This window comes from Brassica napus, chromosome C4 (assembly GCF_020379485.1).
Source record: "Brassica napus cultivar Da-Ae chromosome C4, Da-Ae, whole genome shotgun sequence".
Taxonomy (NCBI): Eukaryota; Viridiplantae; Streptophyta; class Magnoliopsida; order Brassicales; family Brassicaceae; genus Brassica; species Brassica napus.
Genome location: NC_063447.1, coordinates 18245335 through 18263013, shown reverse-complemented (window position 1 = coordinate 18263013; position 17679 = coordinate 18245335). Strand labels below are relative to the sequence as shown.

The 17679-nt window shown below is 37.3% G+C and overlaps 1 protein-coding gene across 1 annotated transcript; it reads left to right on the top strand.

Annotated features, from left to right (window-relative positions):
- LOC125585454 (putative cyclic nucleotide-gated ion channel 15) lies at positions 1 to 3653 on the top strand. The gene is made up of 7 exons (XM_048754525.1): positions 1 to 432; positions 579 to 1119; positions 1208 to 1420; positions 2011 to 2303; positions 2377 to 2488; positions 2565 to 2801; positions 2879 to 3653. Exons 1-7 carry the CDS (start codon positions 404 to 406, stop codon positions 3506 to 3508), a joined length of 2055 nt encoding a protein of 684 aa, XP_048610482.1. The 5' UTR covers positions 1 to 403; the 3' UTR covers positions 3509 to 3653.
- Positions 3654 to 17679: the final 14026 nt, after the last annotated feature.

Genomic DNA, 17679 nt, shown 5'->3' with positions numbered 1-17679 from the left:
AAGTCTATCATCTGTTGCAGGGTTTTGCGGTCTTGTTTTGCTTGTTACCTAAGCGACTCAAAAACTTTTCCCCTGTTTTCTTGCTCACTATTCGTCAATTTCTGAAACAGTTTCACATCTCATGAGTTTCCTCTTTTAATCACACAAAGCTCGTCTTCTTGCTCATCATTACTCGATACTATTAGATCTTTTGTGTACAGTTGTATATACAAACAAAAGTGTCTGTCTGATCCCAAAATATGGGTTTAGTTTTCTTCCCTATGTTTCTGGAAATTTAATATCCCCAAGTTGATATTCTTGTGGCTTAAATGGGTTTTTCTCCATTGATAAAGTAAAGCTTGATTCACGGTTCATTACACCTGTAAAGTTTTGAGACTTCTCGTGTTGTTAAAGAGAAAAAGCAATGGGTTATGGTAACTCAAGATCTGTGAGGTTAGTACTTGTCAATAAGACTGACTCTTTTTCAATATCATATGAATCTATTACAAAAAAGTAAATATATATATATATATATATATATTTTTAAACATCATATGAATTTCTTTCTTCTTTCCTAAAACTGTAACATTTGTTTATAGATTTGAAGAAGATTCAGAAGTAACAAAGCCACAAGCTGTACATGAAGAAACTGCGGAAAAGCTCAAGTTCAAAATCAATGGAGCTCAAATCTCTCCTAGAAAAAATGTAAAGAAGATGACTAGAGGGAAGTCTTTTAAAGCTAAAGTACTCTCCAGAGTGTTCACTGAGGATCTTGGGAGAGTTAAAAACAAAATCCTCGATCCTCGTGGACAAACAATAAGAAGATGGAACAAGCTCTTTCTCATAGCATGTTTGGTTTCTCTGTTCGTGGATCCTCTGTTTTTCTTCTTACCGGTCATGAGAAAAGAGGCTTGTATCACAATTGGAATCAGACTCGAAGTTGTTCTCACGGTTATTAGATCTTTGGCTGATGCTTTCTACATCGCTCAGATTGTTATACGGTTTAGAACGGCTTACATCGCCCCATCTTCTCGTGTATTCGGTAGAGGAGAGCTTGTGATTGATTCAAGAAAGATTGCTTGGAGATATCTCAACAAAAGCTTCTGGATTCATTTGGTTGCTGCTTTGCCTTTACCTCAGGTATAATGATTCTTATGTATCCTCCAGCTTTTAAGTGATTCATGATTATATTTAACTCTTGAGTAATCTTTGTTGTTACATTTTTCAGGTGTTGATTTGGATAGTAATCCCAAATCTAAGAGGCTCACCAATGACAAACACCAAGAACACTCTTAGATTCATCATCATATTCCAGTATGTTCCAAGGATGTTCCTTATATTCCCTCTCTCTCGCCAGATCATTAAAGCCACTGGTGTTGTAACTGAGACTGCTTGGGCAGGAGCTGCCTACAACCTCATGCTATATATGCTAGCAAGCCATGTAAGTGGCTCAACTCTTAGCTATAAGGTTTATTATATTTAGCCTAGGACTGAAGGTAGTACAGAAAGAGAAGTTTGTGAGATATTGGTATTAATAGAGCCAATCCTCGACATTGACATAGCGAAATGAAACATTCACCTATGGTCAACAAAAACTACTCCATCTGTTTCATCCGTTTCATTTTAAATGTAGTTGTAGACTTAAAAAATCTGTTTTATTATAAGTGTCGTTTATATTTTCAAAGCAACGTTTGATAGTTTTTCCACTTTTATCTTTATCTTTCAGCTTATTTATTAACAAAAACAAATAAAACAATGTATTACTCAAGGGTATTATATACAATTTAATGATTTTCTTAATATGGGTGAGTAAATCGTAAATGACGTAATATGAAACGAAATGAATGGAGTAGTAGTTATATATATTTTATCCGGCCTTTAAACGATTAAGAAAAATATATGTTTAATAATTGTTTCAAGGTCCATAAATCTTAGGGCCGGGTCGGCCCTAATGGTATATAAGAGTTTTATAAGATTGGGTTAAGAGTTGAGACTTGAGAGTCTCTCATAAATCAAGTCTATTCATTCCAGGTTTTAGGCGCTTGTTGGTACTTGCTTGCAGTAGAGAGGCAAGAGGCTTGCTGGAGACACGCTTGCAACATCGAGAAACCGATATGTCAATACAGATTCTTCGAGTGCAGAAGGCTTGAAGATCCTCAAAGGAACTCGTGGTTCGAGTGGAGCAACATAACAACTATATGCAAACCTGGAACTAGGTTTTACGAGTTTGGTATATACGGAGATGCAGTAACTTCGACTGTTACTTCGTCAAACTTCATAAACAAGTACTTTTACTGTCTCTGGTGGGGACTGAAGAACCTCAGGTGAGATTCAAACACCATTACAATATAGTTTAAACACCATTTTAGACATTAACTTGCCTTTGTTGTTCTTCAGTTCCTTGGGACAAAATCTATCCACGAGCACTTACGTTGGCGAGATTATCTTCGCTGTTGTCATGGCGTCTCTAGGACTTGTTCTCTTTGCCTTGCTTATTGGAAATATGCAAGTGAGTGAATCAAAACCTAGGACTTACTTGTAACACACGTCATATAGTTTAATCATAAAATTTCACTTTCTTGCAGACATATTTACAGTCGACAACCATGAGACTTGAAGAATGGAGGATAAGGAGGACAGATACAGAGCAATGGATGCACCATAGGCAGCTTCCTCCAGAGCTAAGACAAGCCGTGAGAAAATATGATCAATACAAGTGGTTAGCTACACGAGGAGTCGATGAAGAAGCTTTATTGATAAGTCTTCCTCTTGATCTCCGAAGAGATATCAAACGCCATCTATGTTTTGATCTTGTTCGACGTGTAAGCCTACTTCATTCTTGATCTACTTAGTTTCTCAACTTCTTGTTTTTTTTATGATTTCTTGCTCAACACGTTAGGTTCCGCTGTTCGATCAAATGGACGAAAGAATGCTTGACGCGATCAGCGAGAGGCTAAAACCGGCTTTATGCACTGAAGGTACGTTTCTTGTGAGAGAAGGCGACCCAGTTAACGAAATGCTCTTCATAATCAGAGGCCATCTTGATTCTTACACAACAAATGGAGGCAGAACCGGGTTCTTCAACTCTTGTCTCATAGGACCAGGAGATTTCTGCGGCGAGGAGTTGCTTACTTGGGCGTTAGATCCTCGCCCCGTTGTGATCTTACCGTCTTCCACACGCACCGTCAAAGCCATTTACGAGGTTGAAGCCTTTGCTTTGAGAGCTGATGATTTGATGTTCGTGGCTACACAGTTTAGGAGATTACATAGTAAGCAGTTGAAACATAAGTTTAGGTTTTACTCTCATCAATGGAGAACTTGGGCGGCTTGTTTCATACAGGCTGCTTGGAGACGGCACAAGAAGAGGAAGTATGCGACTGAGCTGAGGGTTAAAGAGGAGTTTCAATGTATGTTTGAGACGGCCTCGATGGTTAGGCTAAACAGTGGGAAGTTTACTCGTAGTGGGTCGGATTCTGGTATGGTATCTTCGATTCAGAAACCAGTAGAACCGGATTTTTCTAGGGAATGAAATTGATATATGATGGCTTTGGAATCTTTTTTTTTGTATAATTAATGTGTATTATTTAACTGTAGCTCTTTTAATCGTTTGAAAATGTTATTAAGTTGTTTGAGCACCTAAGGTGAGATATGTCGAGCAATGCTGTTTGCTTTCAGGTTTTCTAGTTCAATTTGACAATTAACAAGATCCTCTCGTATCATTGGGTTATATGCTCAGTACAAGTGCGATAGCTTGGCCATACTTCAACCTTCAAGAAAAATCTTCCGAATCCACCTCAATTATGACATCATTAGGATGTAAATCTTGGTAGCTTTGAAGCGTACATTTCCCACATCTTAGTTCTGCAATGGTTCTATTTGGCTAGCATGTAAAACCGTCCCTAGCATGAATAGAACGCACCATTACTATCTCTAGCAAGCAAAGGCTCCACCTAAATTTATAACTTTTAAATTATTATTTTTTTTTACCAGCAAATTCAATATGTCGGATAAATAAACACTAAATTTTTAGAAAATGAGAAAATGAGCTTAACTGGTCTGTCAAATAAAGAGGAAATATTAAAATATCTGAATGGTTGTTAGCGGAATAAACTTAACTAAATATTTTTTTCAGCATAAACACAACACACACACCCCTAAGCTGAACGAGATTTGTTAAAAGATCATAAGAAAATGATAATTTTCTTGGAGACTACGGATGATATCACATGAAGATATGGAAGCACACGGAAGATACTTGTTACGAAGCTGCACCCGAGTTTGTGGAAGCATAGTTTCTTTTTGAAAGAGCTATTGTAACCTAAACAAATCAGTTGTAACCACTTTCTGTACCTCAACGCCTGCACTTCCTCAGAACTGCCCCTAGTAACTGCACTTGGAAGATGTTTTTCTTTTGGTAGAATACCCAAAATAAGCATTAAAAATACAAAAGTTTTTTTGGGAAAATGTTAAATTTATAAAATACAAAAGTTGTCATAAAATAATGACCATGAAAATTAATGAAAAAACTGTAGACAGTAAGGCTATTTTGTCTTACGGCATATCTAACTAATCAATTAAGAGTCTTTCACTTGTTGATTCATGTCATTGGATGCAAGATCAACTAAATTATGCAATAGCTTGAGAGAGATGCAACAAACATCCCCTATATAACTTTTTTTTACAACACATCCCCTATATATCAATAGAAAAACATTTAAAAAATTGTAACTTTAAATTTGTATTAATTAAAAAAAAGTCTTGTTTAGGTGTCACTTAATTAGGATGTTAATTTGGCTTATGTGGCAACATAAGAATCAATTGAAAAATTAGTAAGTCCAAAATTCAATTGCTAGGAAAAATTATATTAATCCAAACATAAATGTATATGATATGATAAACTTAATACTCGGTGATCTCATTAAATGAGATTTTTTTAAATGGCTCAAGGCTGATTTATATTGTGATCCAACATAATAATTTTTTATAAGTGTAAGATATGCTTTTAGTCTGTATTATTTGGACAGCAATTTAAATCAAAGTTTGCTATATATTATGGCCTAAGTATTGCATGATTTTGCTATAAATCGGAAACTAATGGTTTTTTTAAGTGTTGGTTTTTTTATTAATAGCAAAGAGACGCTTTGATAAAAAATAGCAAAGAAACGCAACTATTCAAAAAAAATTTGTTAATAAAAGAAAAAAATATATTGTTCGGTTCTCAGGCTTTCCTCACCTACATAAATTTATATAAAGAGTTATACAGAAATTAAGTTATTTTTTATTACCAAATGAACTTATATATCAAATATTTTTCCTTGCAACACAATTCTTTAAAGCTTATATTATGAAATTTATATTGAAGATTAAGAAAAAGCTATAGAAAAACATTAATAATGACCTTTCGTAGTAGTTAATGATATATATTACGTTAACCTAACTTTCATCATATACAAAGTATCGGTTGCAAACAAATAATACTATCATCTTTCTATATTTGGGCCTTAAATAATAATAGTCGGGGTGCAAAATTTTATGTTGTCTTAATGTGACCCATTACCAAACTATACTTCAATTTATAAGCTTAATCCAATTTGTAATTATCTGTTTAATATTTTAATTTTCTATCTTATGTTGTCAAAAAATTAAAAATCTGATATTCTGAAAATTAGTGTAATTTCAAAATCGAAAATATATAAATTTTATTTATTGATATGTTAGAAAAAGAAAATATCCAAATGTATCGGCCGAACATATATATGATTATATAAACAATAAAAATTGTATACATATAAAAAAAATTGATCATATATAAATCTTAAATTTGTCATTACAATATGTTTAATTAGAAAATAACTACTTATTTTGGATTATCTATAATTGACTTAAATGTTCTTTTTAATTTCAGTTGAGCCGAAGGAGGATCAATCGTAAACTGTCGGTATTATTATCGTTAGAAGACAATAAAAATCCTAATTTTGAACCAAATTTCCGTGATACACAAATTTAGAATCAAGTTCTTTTGGTAAGTTTAAATTAATTGTTTTCATACTAGGTTGTTTAAATAAATAAGAAAAATTTCCACCAAGTTAATGCTTTCACCGAATTTTTAAGCTTGGTACAAAATTTTGAAAAAGTTCAATATGGTAAGTTTAATTTAAGATAATAATATACTTTGTCACCAAGTCTATAATTTCAACCATTGAAAACAACTTGCCAAATATGTTTGTCGTAGTTAATGAAAATTTACACAAATATTGGTTCAATGTATCACGCTAAAATATGGTTTCTAGATAACTAATGCTATTTATTTTTAATTTTCAAACAATATAAAAATCTACCTATGCCTACTATATATATACGGTTGAGTTTTTCCTTAGAAATACCATCAATCTTTTTCACAAGTCTTAATTTATGATTATAGGAGTATCAATGATATCACATTTTAATTGTTTGATTTGGGCTTCATACTTTTTATGTGTACCAAATATTTATTGTTAGTTAATTATTCTATATTGAGAAAAACATAAATATCAAACCCTATTCTTATCCTAGTATCTAACTAATCAGCGAACCCTGTGGAAGAGCAAAGTATAATCTCATATCTACGTGGGCATAGAAATTTAGTGTCATGGCGATTTTTTCAAGCACAGGCAGACCCACGTTAAAACTAGGGTTAGTTTATGTAATAGCCAAATTTGGAAGCAAAATTAAAATATAGCATTGTTTTTAACATAATTAGATCTCATAGCATTTGTTTGAATTTCTCTCAATTTTGTTTTTTTAAAGCCGGTTTCCAGTTACACAAAAGAAGAAGCATTGACATAAAAATGTACACTGGTGTTAATTACCACATCGGCAATTAAAAAGGAATATGACATGGAAGCGGTTACGAAGAAAGCAATGGTACTGATTATTCTGGCGGTGGTTGTTAGGCAGTGGCTCAACGACGGCGATGGTGGTGAGGGTGTTGACTATGATAAGGGTGGTTACAAATGAAATGGCGGTGGTTTTTTGTGTAAATGCTAACACGACGGCGATGGTTGTGACTACGGTAGGGGTGATGACTACCATAAGTACGGTCTTTTGTAACATAAAATTCATAATGGTATAGAACAGACTATAGTATGAAATAAACTAAATAGAATGGTACATACAATAATTTTATCAAATAGCATATTATATTATAAAAGCACAATGTGTTTATATGCTCGACATCTACAACTGTTTTTAATGTTTATATAAACACGTAAACATAACTCTTTCATCATACGAGAACATACAAATATAAATATAAATAGAATAGAACATGCTAAATGGTATAGTTCATATTAATGAAATTATAAAATGGAAATCAAAATTTAAAAAAAGAGAAGCAGGTGGTGGTGGTGTACCAGGAGGAGTAGCAAGAAGAGGAGAGAGGACTTAAAGAGATATAATGTAATGTTAGTATTATTATCCTATTTATAAAATAGAATAATACTGCTTAAATACCACTGTTCATCTTCTTCAATTTTTTTATTTACATTTTTACTGTTATTTGTTGAATCAACCCAAACCTTCTATAAATTATACCCAAAACCCTAATCACTAAACTCTAGAAAGAAATATAAACTCTAACTCAAATATCAAAATATGCACATAGTACATGAAGCATTATCAAAATAAAATAGTAACAAACGAAATAACATAGTACATATTGTTCAAATTTTGAAATGACTATAATTGCATGAAATGAGGTAATGATTATCCTAACATCAACTCAAACCTTCTATAAAGTAAACCCAACAACTATCACTAAACTTTAAATAAAAATATAAATTCTAACTCAAATATCAAAATATGCACATAGTACATAATATGAAGCATTATTAAAGTACAATAGTAACAAACGGAATAGCATAGTACAACTGAAAATTTACAGCACAAACGAGTGGTGGTAGTTACGACGGAAGAGGTGGTGACTGATATCAAGGAGATGGTGGTGATCATCATATCATTAGTTACTAGCATGCTCACATGATTCATCTCAGTCTTTGTCTCTACCGGTTTGATCGTCATCATTTAAGAAAGTGACTAAAGATCTCCGGCGACTAACAATCAAATTTCTCTTTTCAGATCTATTAATTGGCTTTTTGTAATGGTAGTAAATACAGTGATAGTGTTCGAGTGATGATTATGATTATGGAGGATATGATGGTGATTACAATGAAATGGTGGTTACGTAAGAAAAAGTGCTGATGAAGAATAGTTGGTGAAATAGTGGTGGTCAATATGAAGAAGGCAACTGTGATTACGGAAGAAGTCATATGGCGGTGACTGATAAAGAAAGAAAACTTATTTGCTTTTCTTTTTTTTCAAGTGATAGGTAAAGACAATATAGTATGTATATATTATAGAAATATTAGAGAATTTTTATTTTTTAATTAGATTCTTAATCTAATCTATTAAAATAGAGTCTTATTTGAACTCTACCATGACATTTTTTTTGGACTTATTCAATAAGTTGTGACTAAATTAAAGATAAGCAATTTATACAATTTTATATCGTAACTCATATATTTACGGATGTTAAATAATATGCTAATAAGGTTTTGTCCTGCGGAGGAGAAATCAAAGATCGTGGTGGAACCTGTAATCAATCGAAGCTGCTATCATCAAAACGTTACGACCTGGGGAGAGTGGTTTCTGGGTGATTGGATTCAGATATTCTGTTATTCAAAGGTAAAAGAGGATTGATTTCCTCCGACTGATTCTCTCAATTTAGGGTTCTAAACGATTAGTTTGGTTCATTCATAATGCTCATGGTTAAAACATTGGTGAAGTGAATTTATGACACGGAGAAATATTTAGACCTCTAAATTAACTCAGTGACGAGACTGACTATGCTTCCTTGATGCTTTTTTATTAGATAACGTTGTGTCATTAGTAAAGTGGAAGATTCTGAATAGGTTGTATGGCCGTAACGTAACGAGACCTTATGTACTACCGCGAGTGAGTTCAAACATCCCTTTTCTATTGTCCGACATTATTGATAACATCAAAGATTTTCCCCAGTGTTTGACTGGTTGGCCAGAACTATTGGGTTTTGTATAAAAGACCACGGGAAATGTACTTCAGTGCGAAAGAAAAAAAGAGAGAGGATGTCTATGATATAACTGGCCACCTCAGCAGGTAGATATGATTGTCATCACAAAGTGTAGCCGTATTCTTGGCTTAGGAGACCTTGGAGTGCATGGAATTGGGATTCCTATTGGAAAGCTCGACATGTACGTGTCTGCAACATGAGTCAATCCAGAGAGAGTATGTCTGATGTCGACATGATTTGTCTTTTTTTTGTTTGGTAACAATTTTCCTTAGTTCTGAATTTCAGTAGATAGATGATCACATTTATAGTTTATTGATTCTGTGCTGATTCTTTGATGTTGGTGTTTGAGATTTTATGAATGAAAATGTATTTTTGTGTTCTGGGTCACAATTTTCTTATTTGTTGAATATCAATAGAAGATTCGTGACTAAAAAAAAGAAGAACATCAATAGAAGATGAATGTTATCCGATTCCATGCTCATCATTGACGATTCTTTTTTTTCGTAAAGAATTCCTATAGCTTCCATATGAACTGCTTAGACAGTTTCAATATGCATCTGCATTATTTTTTTACGCATCTGTATCTTATTTACAACGACTTATAAGAATAATCTTCTGAAAATTATGACTAAAATTATTAGTTCTAAGAATAAAATTTTCAATAAAAGCTTTTCGGTGGAGTTCAGAGTTCTTTTTTTCTTTTTAAAACAAAGTTCAGAGTTTTTTCAAGATGGAAGAATTTAATTCCTATTTGGAAGTAAATCAGTTACATGATCATAACCGATGGTAAACTCGGAGGTGAGTTCTTCAACAACTGTTGTATAACTTGTATTTGTACCTCTTTTCGGTAAAATGTTCATAGATGATATAAGATATACCCTAACTTTGGTATGATTTTGAAATAATTCAAATCTAAGAGCTCCATTGCAAACTGAAGATAAGATTTCAAACAAATATATGATAAGAATATGACGATGGATTTTTTGGCTAAATGAGAACATTATTAATCATAGTTTTCACGCTATATCAGTTCGTTCAAGAAAAGGATTTAGTTTCTATTTAAAATCAGAACGAAAAATGGTTACAACTTAAGGATAACTCCTTATAAACCACTGCAATACAAAAACAACCTCTTGATTGTTTTCTTACTGATTTTACGGTGGGAAATAAAATTATATGGTTGTGTTTCAGATTTTGTTTATATATCGTCGAAATTTAATCTCAGACTAAACTTTTAAATTAGACCATAAGCTCATGTTTTTCTTTGAAAAGAACATTGAACAGCAGCTTTGTTTTGTTGCACCTAAATAAATTACAAAATATACAGTTTACCTTTATCACATAGAAGGGTAACATCGAAATAAAATATTGCAGAGACAAAAACAGATACGAAGGAAATGATGGAACTGTATGAGAGGAAAATAAATATGTTTTAAAACTTGGACGATGAGTGACTGTAAAAGGGAAAATAAATTTGAAACTTCCATATATATAGATTGAAAAAAGAGGCGACTCCAAAAAGGTGTAATTGATAAGACGCGTTGATCCAAAAGAAAACAAATGAGATACCTTTTACAACGGGACGTATATGAAGGAGTGTTTCGTTTAGAGAATCGTTGATTTAGGTCAAAAGAACACGTCGTTTCCTGAAAGAGATTGCTGACGTTGGATTTCATAAGGGAAAGAAAATCTTATCCGTTAGATTACAAAATATCGATAAAAACTCAGCCGTTGGATTTAGATTTTATTTTCCTATAAAATAATGATAACGTCATCAGGCAACAAAATTGTGTTTGCTATTATATATAGATATACGAAGTTAGCATATATATATTTTCTGATTTAGTATATAACCTTCAACTATATTTCTTAAACATATTTAAATAAAGACATTCAGTAACAAGAAAATAAAAACTAGAAAATGTAATAAAAATATAGCTACCTAAATCAGAATCAAGATCGAAAATTTCATATCTTAATTCAGACCCACGCGTTCGAATTAAATTCAAAATTTTATTGGGCTTGTAACATTTTTGAACAAAATGAAAATACAATAACAAAACTCAAACCAAACCCAAATTTATAAATAACCAAACTATTTTTATATTTTTTGAATTTTTTTGTGCAACTATATTTTTGAACTAAAAACCAAAATTCACAACCGCCAGAACTAAACCGAAAACTAAAAAATATAATCTAAAAACAAACCGAAATTTATAAAATATGATCAAATCATAAAATTTTAATTTAATAACATAAATTATAAATATAAATAATTCCGCGCAACCGCGCATGTTAGAATCTAGTTACACTTTATTTTGTAGTCACAAGGTGCAATTTCCCTTAAAATAGGGGGTTACCTGTGAAATGTTAAATGTTATATATTGGTGGATGTATTACGGTTGACAAAATAATTTGTAGCTTCATTGGTCTATTTCTTTAACCTTTGATCCACCTTTCCTCGGTTTGATTTTTTCTACATGAATATTGTTGTTTTTTTGAAACAAATTATGTTGGGTTAAATCTCAATGTGACCCCCTTAAAGTCGAGCACGGATCCGCCCTTGGCTTCAAACCTGAACTGTTTAGTTTTCCAAAGTCTGCTTACGAATAAATCATTCATGTACAATTTACTATTTAAATACTCAAAAGCTACATGTGGGATATCTGTGAGGTCCTGACCCGGCTTCCCTTACCGCCGGTTCGTCCTCAATTCGCTTACCTCGACCAAACTGGCCCTATCCAAATTTATTCTCTTAACTTAGGATTATTATCCAATTTTCCTCTAAGAGTTTCAGTTCAGTACACAAGGTTCGCTAAGTCTAATCCAGCAACTTAGCAGTCTACTAGTAATTGCAGCATAATGAACATGTACCTTACTGCCTCGGTACTTTGTTATCTGATAATCCATCCATACACTCCTTCATTGCTGTCTTTTCCTGCTTCCCATCCGTTTTACCCAGCCAGCTCGATCAGATACTTAACTGAATCCCCTTGTTCCTTAGTCACTCAGCCAACCATCCCCACGTGACCCAAGTAAACAAAGAGAGACGGCTTGGTCTCCAACCAGCCATCCAAAACAGACAGTACGCCAGCCTTGCTAGCGCCTTAGAACCAGTCCCTGATCACACCCAGATCAGTCAGTACACAGTCGGCTCCACAGCCCTCGATCCAGTAAGTAACACAATGCCTCCATCCAGTACAAGTCCCGGTCAAGTCATGACCGATTCATCAACACTCGGCTCTATACCATAGCCAGTACGAAACGTTGAGACTCGATCCGAGTCCTAACCGCCAGTACCACGTTCCAACTCTATACATCCGTTAACCGCCTGAGACATCTCTTGCCGTCTGATCCGCATCAACTGTACATACGCCTTCCCTCAGAAACCATCAGGCAGTCCGCAGAACCCGCCAAATCAGTCACGTCAGGACTCGCCGGCCATCAGGAACGATCCGCACGATCAAGCCATCGCTCTCCGGTACCATCTCTCGATATCCTAGTCGATCCATTCGTGTAGGGATCAGAACCAGTCGCATCAGAACAAGAAGGACCTGCGTCCACACCAACGGAGGCTTGGAACGGCCGTCTGGCCTAGTATCCCTGTTTGGATCCGTATGTCTCTCTCTCAGTTCCTTTCGCTCTGTTCGTCTCCTCCAGTGTCATCAGTACGATCTGATCAACGTTCTGATCAGACAGAGTCGCAGTGAACAGACAGACCTGCGGTCTCTAACTGAGACTCCGATCGGCCCTCCGGCCAAAGCTCTCCTTCTCCTGATCCCCCTTGATCTCTCTCCTCTCTTTTATGTGTTTTCTGTCTTTCTGTCCAGGAACCCGTGTCCCTCTCTCTCATCCGCGAAATCAGAATAAAAAGGAAGTTCTAGACGGTTTCTCCTCTTCCCAACCGTCCCTAACTGCTCCCGCGCTCAGTAACCGTCCTGGTAGTTTATTTCTCCCAGAACCGTGTCCAGAAGCCCTTTCCTTCTGATCCACGGAATTTTAATTAAAAGGGAGTTTGGGCGGTTACTTCTCGGCCTTAACCGCCCATAACCGTTTTACTCAACTGTTCCCGCACTTAATCCCATCAGTAACTGCTCTCGGGTGGTTTCTTATCAGTCTGTAACCGTCCTTGACGGTTTCCCGGTAACTCCCGGCAGTTCCAACTGCTCTATAACCGCCTTAGCAGTTTCAGAACTCAACTGTCCGTAAACCGTCCCAATCAGTTAAGCAGTCCAGTAACCACCCGGAACCGTCTTGTAACTGTACCGGTAACTACTTAGTAACCGTTCCAGCCATTTTCCTTGGCTAATCAGTTCATGTTCAGCTCAGTATACGTTCCCGTCAGAACATATACCAGTCAGTCCACACATTGACTAACTGATCTCAGATGACAAGTCCAGCCGCCTTGTCTGAATCCGTCCACCTTAGTCCGACAAGCTCATCTGCTATGTTCGGACAGACATTATCATCTTAACCGGACCAGTACTATCCAGATGACATGTCCAACATGTCTGTCCCGTCTGATCAGCCTGACCTTGGACTGATCCAGTTCAGACTGCGGGATGGGGATGTTACAAGTCTCCCCCACTTGGAATGAACTCGTCTTCGAGTTCAGCAGTCAATAGAACTTTGTTCTATCCAATCAGAACAGTCTCCCCCACTTGGAATGAATCCCAACACACGGCACTCATGCTTTAACTCAATGCTCGGGTTTTTGGTCACTCGACCATTACTGTGTCCCAAACTTCTGATCACAATCACGCTTGGATTTAATCTCAGATATCAATTACTCGATCGGTTTTTTTTTTTTAATCTCAACAGACTCGGTTCAGTGCACCAAATCACTAAGCATAGTAGTCCTTACTTCCGGCAATCTCTTGGTGTTTGGACACACACTTTGGCGAGAACGCTAGACTCCCAACAGTGCTGACCAGTTTACCTCAATTCTCGAAGTGTTAACTCACTATCTTAGTGAATTTTCCAGCTTAAACCTTACCCGATCACAGTCACTTATTGACTCAGTTTTAGTCCTTCCGGAACTCAGTTCCAACCAGTCTCAGTCCAATCCTGACTTGACTGTTTGATACTGGCACTCCAGTGTTCCTTAGCATGGTCTAACTCCGAGTACTAGGAACTTAATCTTTTCAGAACGCATGGATCTCTTCTTGATCCTTACAGTTGTTTCCCTCGGATCACTCCCTGATCCTAACCAGTCCCCGACCACTAATGATCGACATCAGCTTTTCTCAGATCTTTATTGATCTTTATTGACACTTCCGGATCATTCTTGATCCTTACAGACATTTCTTACCGGATCCTACACTTGATCCCTTGCACAGTTTTCCTTTCGGACCCTCAGTCCTTCCCGGTTCACAATTTCAAAATGGCAAACTCATCTAGTTCCCATTGACTCAGTCACGGTTATGTCTTGGAAACTCAGCAGTTCCCAACGACATCAGTTCATACAATTCGTACCTAACAGACAGACGTCCTACAAACATGTGATGGCAAACTCTCACTAGTTCCCATCCATGCTTTCATCGCGATCGGAAACCCACAGTAGTGAACTCCATGAGTTCCAGTGACAGTACAGTTATGTCTTGGAAGGTACATCTCCCACAGACATCAGATTGGGTTTCCGCAGACTACAGTACAGACACGCGATGGCGAACTAGTCTAGTTCCCACCGACGCGACAACAGTTACGTCTTGGCAACTCTCCGGTTCCTACAGACGTCAGGACAGAACGCGCGATGACAGACAGTCACGTCTTGGAAACTCCCGGTTTCCATAGACGCCGGAACAGACAGTATCAGAACAGTTATGCCTTAGCAGACCCATTCAGTTTCTAAGGGCATATCATCACCACTAACACTAATGTTTCAGTATTCCCACTTGTCCAGTTAATCAGACACTTAGTCTGGTTCAGCATTATCATTCCAACTCATCGAGCAGCCGTCTTGCGATCCAGCTAAGTCTTAATGAGCATCCCAGCCATAAGCACTCAGACTGATCTAGACTCTCGCATGAAAAGAATCGATAATCTAAACTCAAATGATCGTCCCAATTCTTCGAGCCATCATCAAAAACCCAGCAAGCCTTAGCAAGCATCACAGCCCCTAAGTACATTTTCTGATCTAGATGCTCCTGGTAGGAACCGATCATTACTACTTTTGAAACTCCGACCACAACTCATCATCTATAGCATCTTGTACCTCCGAGTAGTTTCTTGATCACTTAACAAGTCTTTGGCAAGTACACCTGAATTCCAATCTCTTGTTCCGATGACCTCAACTCTCGGACCGCACAAACCTACTAAGACAATCAAGCTTAGTCAGTCTTGACAATTCCATTGTCCATTTCTTTATATCCAGACTTGCTTACACTTGCCACTTGCTATCTGTAAGTCTTACGCAGATTTTTCTGAATCCTTTCATGGAACTTCCAGTTTCAATTTCCCGGACCAGCTTGTCCATTACCTTGAAAATCTTAGAATCCGTATAAGCATTCTCAACAGACGTTCCATTCGAATGTGAGTCTTGTACTTCACATTCCAGCATCAGTGCCTTAGCCATTAGTCCTTAGGCTCTTCCATGGACGACTTATCCAATTCAGTTTTCCGATTCCCTGACTCTTTCAGGTTATCTCTTAGAAATCCATCTATCGCCTTAGCCAGTTCATTGAGATTCCATCTCAATCCTCGGACCACCTGTCCAACCCTGTTTCCGTTCACAACCTTCAGCTCATCTACTCGGCTATTCTGCCTTGAACCTTTCCGCTGAAGTCTTCTTTCCGAATTCAGTTATGGACGTCTTGTCCATACAGAGTTAAACTCATCAGCTCCTTGGCTCCATATCCGACAGCATTGTCCTTGACAGTTCCTTGTCTTACATAGACTTTTCTGAAGCATATTTGGCTTCCTCGAGCCACTTGATTCAATCCAAACTCCAGCAAGCTTATTATCCTTAAGCTTCAGAATACACTTCGCCAATCTTTCCCGTCTCTTCACTTCAGAATCCGGATCCATTGACTTAAAATAAACCTCTAGGTTGTTTCCAACACTTAGAAAAATTTATTGGATAACTCTCTCGAGTAATCCAGAACACCTTAAGCAATTCGATCATTCTCCAAATGATCTTAACTCAGACTTCATTCAACCAATCCAATCATTCATCAATGATCTTATCTCCGGTTTCGTTACAGTTAGACTTCTAACTTACACTTGCCCATACAAAGTGTAAGTCCGACTTGATCACTCCCAAGATCAAGTCTCTCGTCGGTTCTCCAATGCTCGCGCTTAGCATTTTTCGCGTCCGTTCGGTCTAGACAAATCTTGTATCATCCTTCAAACTCTGTCCTAGAACCGTCATCGCTCTGATACCACTTGTGAGGTCCCGACCCGGCTTCCCTTACCGCCGGTTCGTCCTCAATTCGCTTACCTCGACCAAACTGGCCCTATACGAATTTATTCTCTTAACTTAGGATTATTATCCAATTTTTCTCTAAGAGGTTCAGTTCAGTACACAAGGTTCGCTAAGTCTAATCCAGCAACTTAGCAGTCTACTAGTAATTGCAGCATAATGAACATGTACCTTACTGCCTCGGTACTTTGTTATCTGATAATCCATCCATACACTCCTTCATTGCTGTCTTTTCCTGTTTCCCATCCGTTTTACCCAGCCAGCTCGATCAGATACTTAACTGAATCCCCTTGTTCCTTAGTCACTCAGCCAACCATCCCCACGTGACCCAAGTAAACAAAGAGAGACGGCTTGGTCTCCAACCAGCCATCCAGAACAGACAGTACGCCAGCCTTGCTAGCGCCTTAGAACCAGTCCCTGATCACACCCAGATCAGTCAGTACACAGTCGGCTCCACAGCCCTCGATCCAGTAAGTAACACAATGCCTCCATCCAGTACAAGTCCCGGTCCAGTCATGACCGATTCATCAACACTCGGCTCTATACCATAGCCAGTACGAAACGTTGAGACTCGATCCGAGTCCTAACCGCCAGTATCACGTTCCAACTCTATACATCCGTTAACCGCCTGAGACAACTCTTACCTTCTGATCCGCATCAACAGTACAGACGCCTTCCCTCAGAAACCATCAGGCAGTCCGCAGAACCCGCCGAATCAGTCACGTCAGGACTCGCCGGCCATCAGGAACTATCCGCACGATCAAGCCATCGCTCTTCGGTACCATCTCTCGATATCCTAGTCGATCCATTCGTGTAGGGATCAGAACCAGTCGCATCAGAACAAGAAGGACCCGCGTCCACACCAACAGAGGCTTGGAACGGCCGTCTGGCCTAGTATCCCTGTTCGGATCCGTATGTCTCTCTCTCGGTTCCTTTCGCTCTGTTCTTCTCCTCCAGTGTCATCAGTACGATCTGATCAACGTTCTGATCAGACAGAGTCGCAGTGAACAGACAGACCTGCGGTCTCTAACTGAGACTCCGATCGGCCCTCCGGCCAAAGCTCTCCTTCTCCCGATCCTCCTTGATCTCTCTCCTCTCTTTTCTGTGTTTTCTGTCTTTCTGTCCAGGAACCCGTGTCCCTCTCTCTCATCCGCGAAATCAGAATAAAAAGGAAGTTCTGGACGTTTTCTCCTCT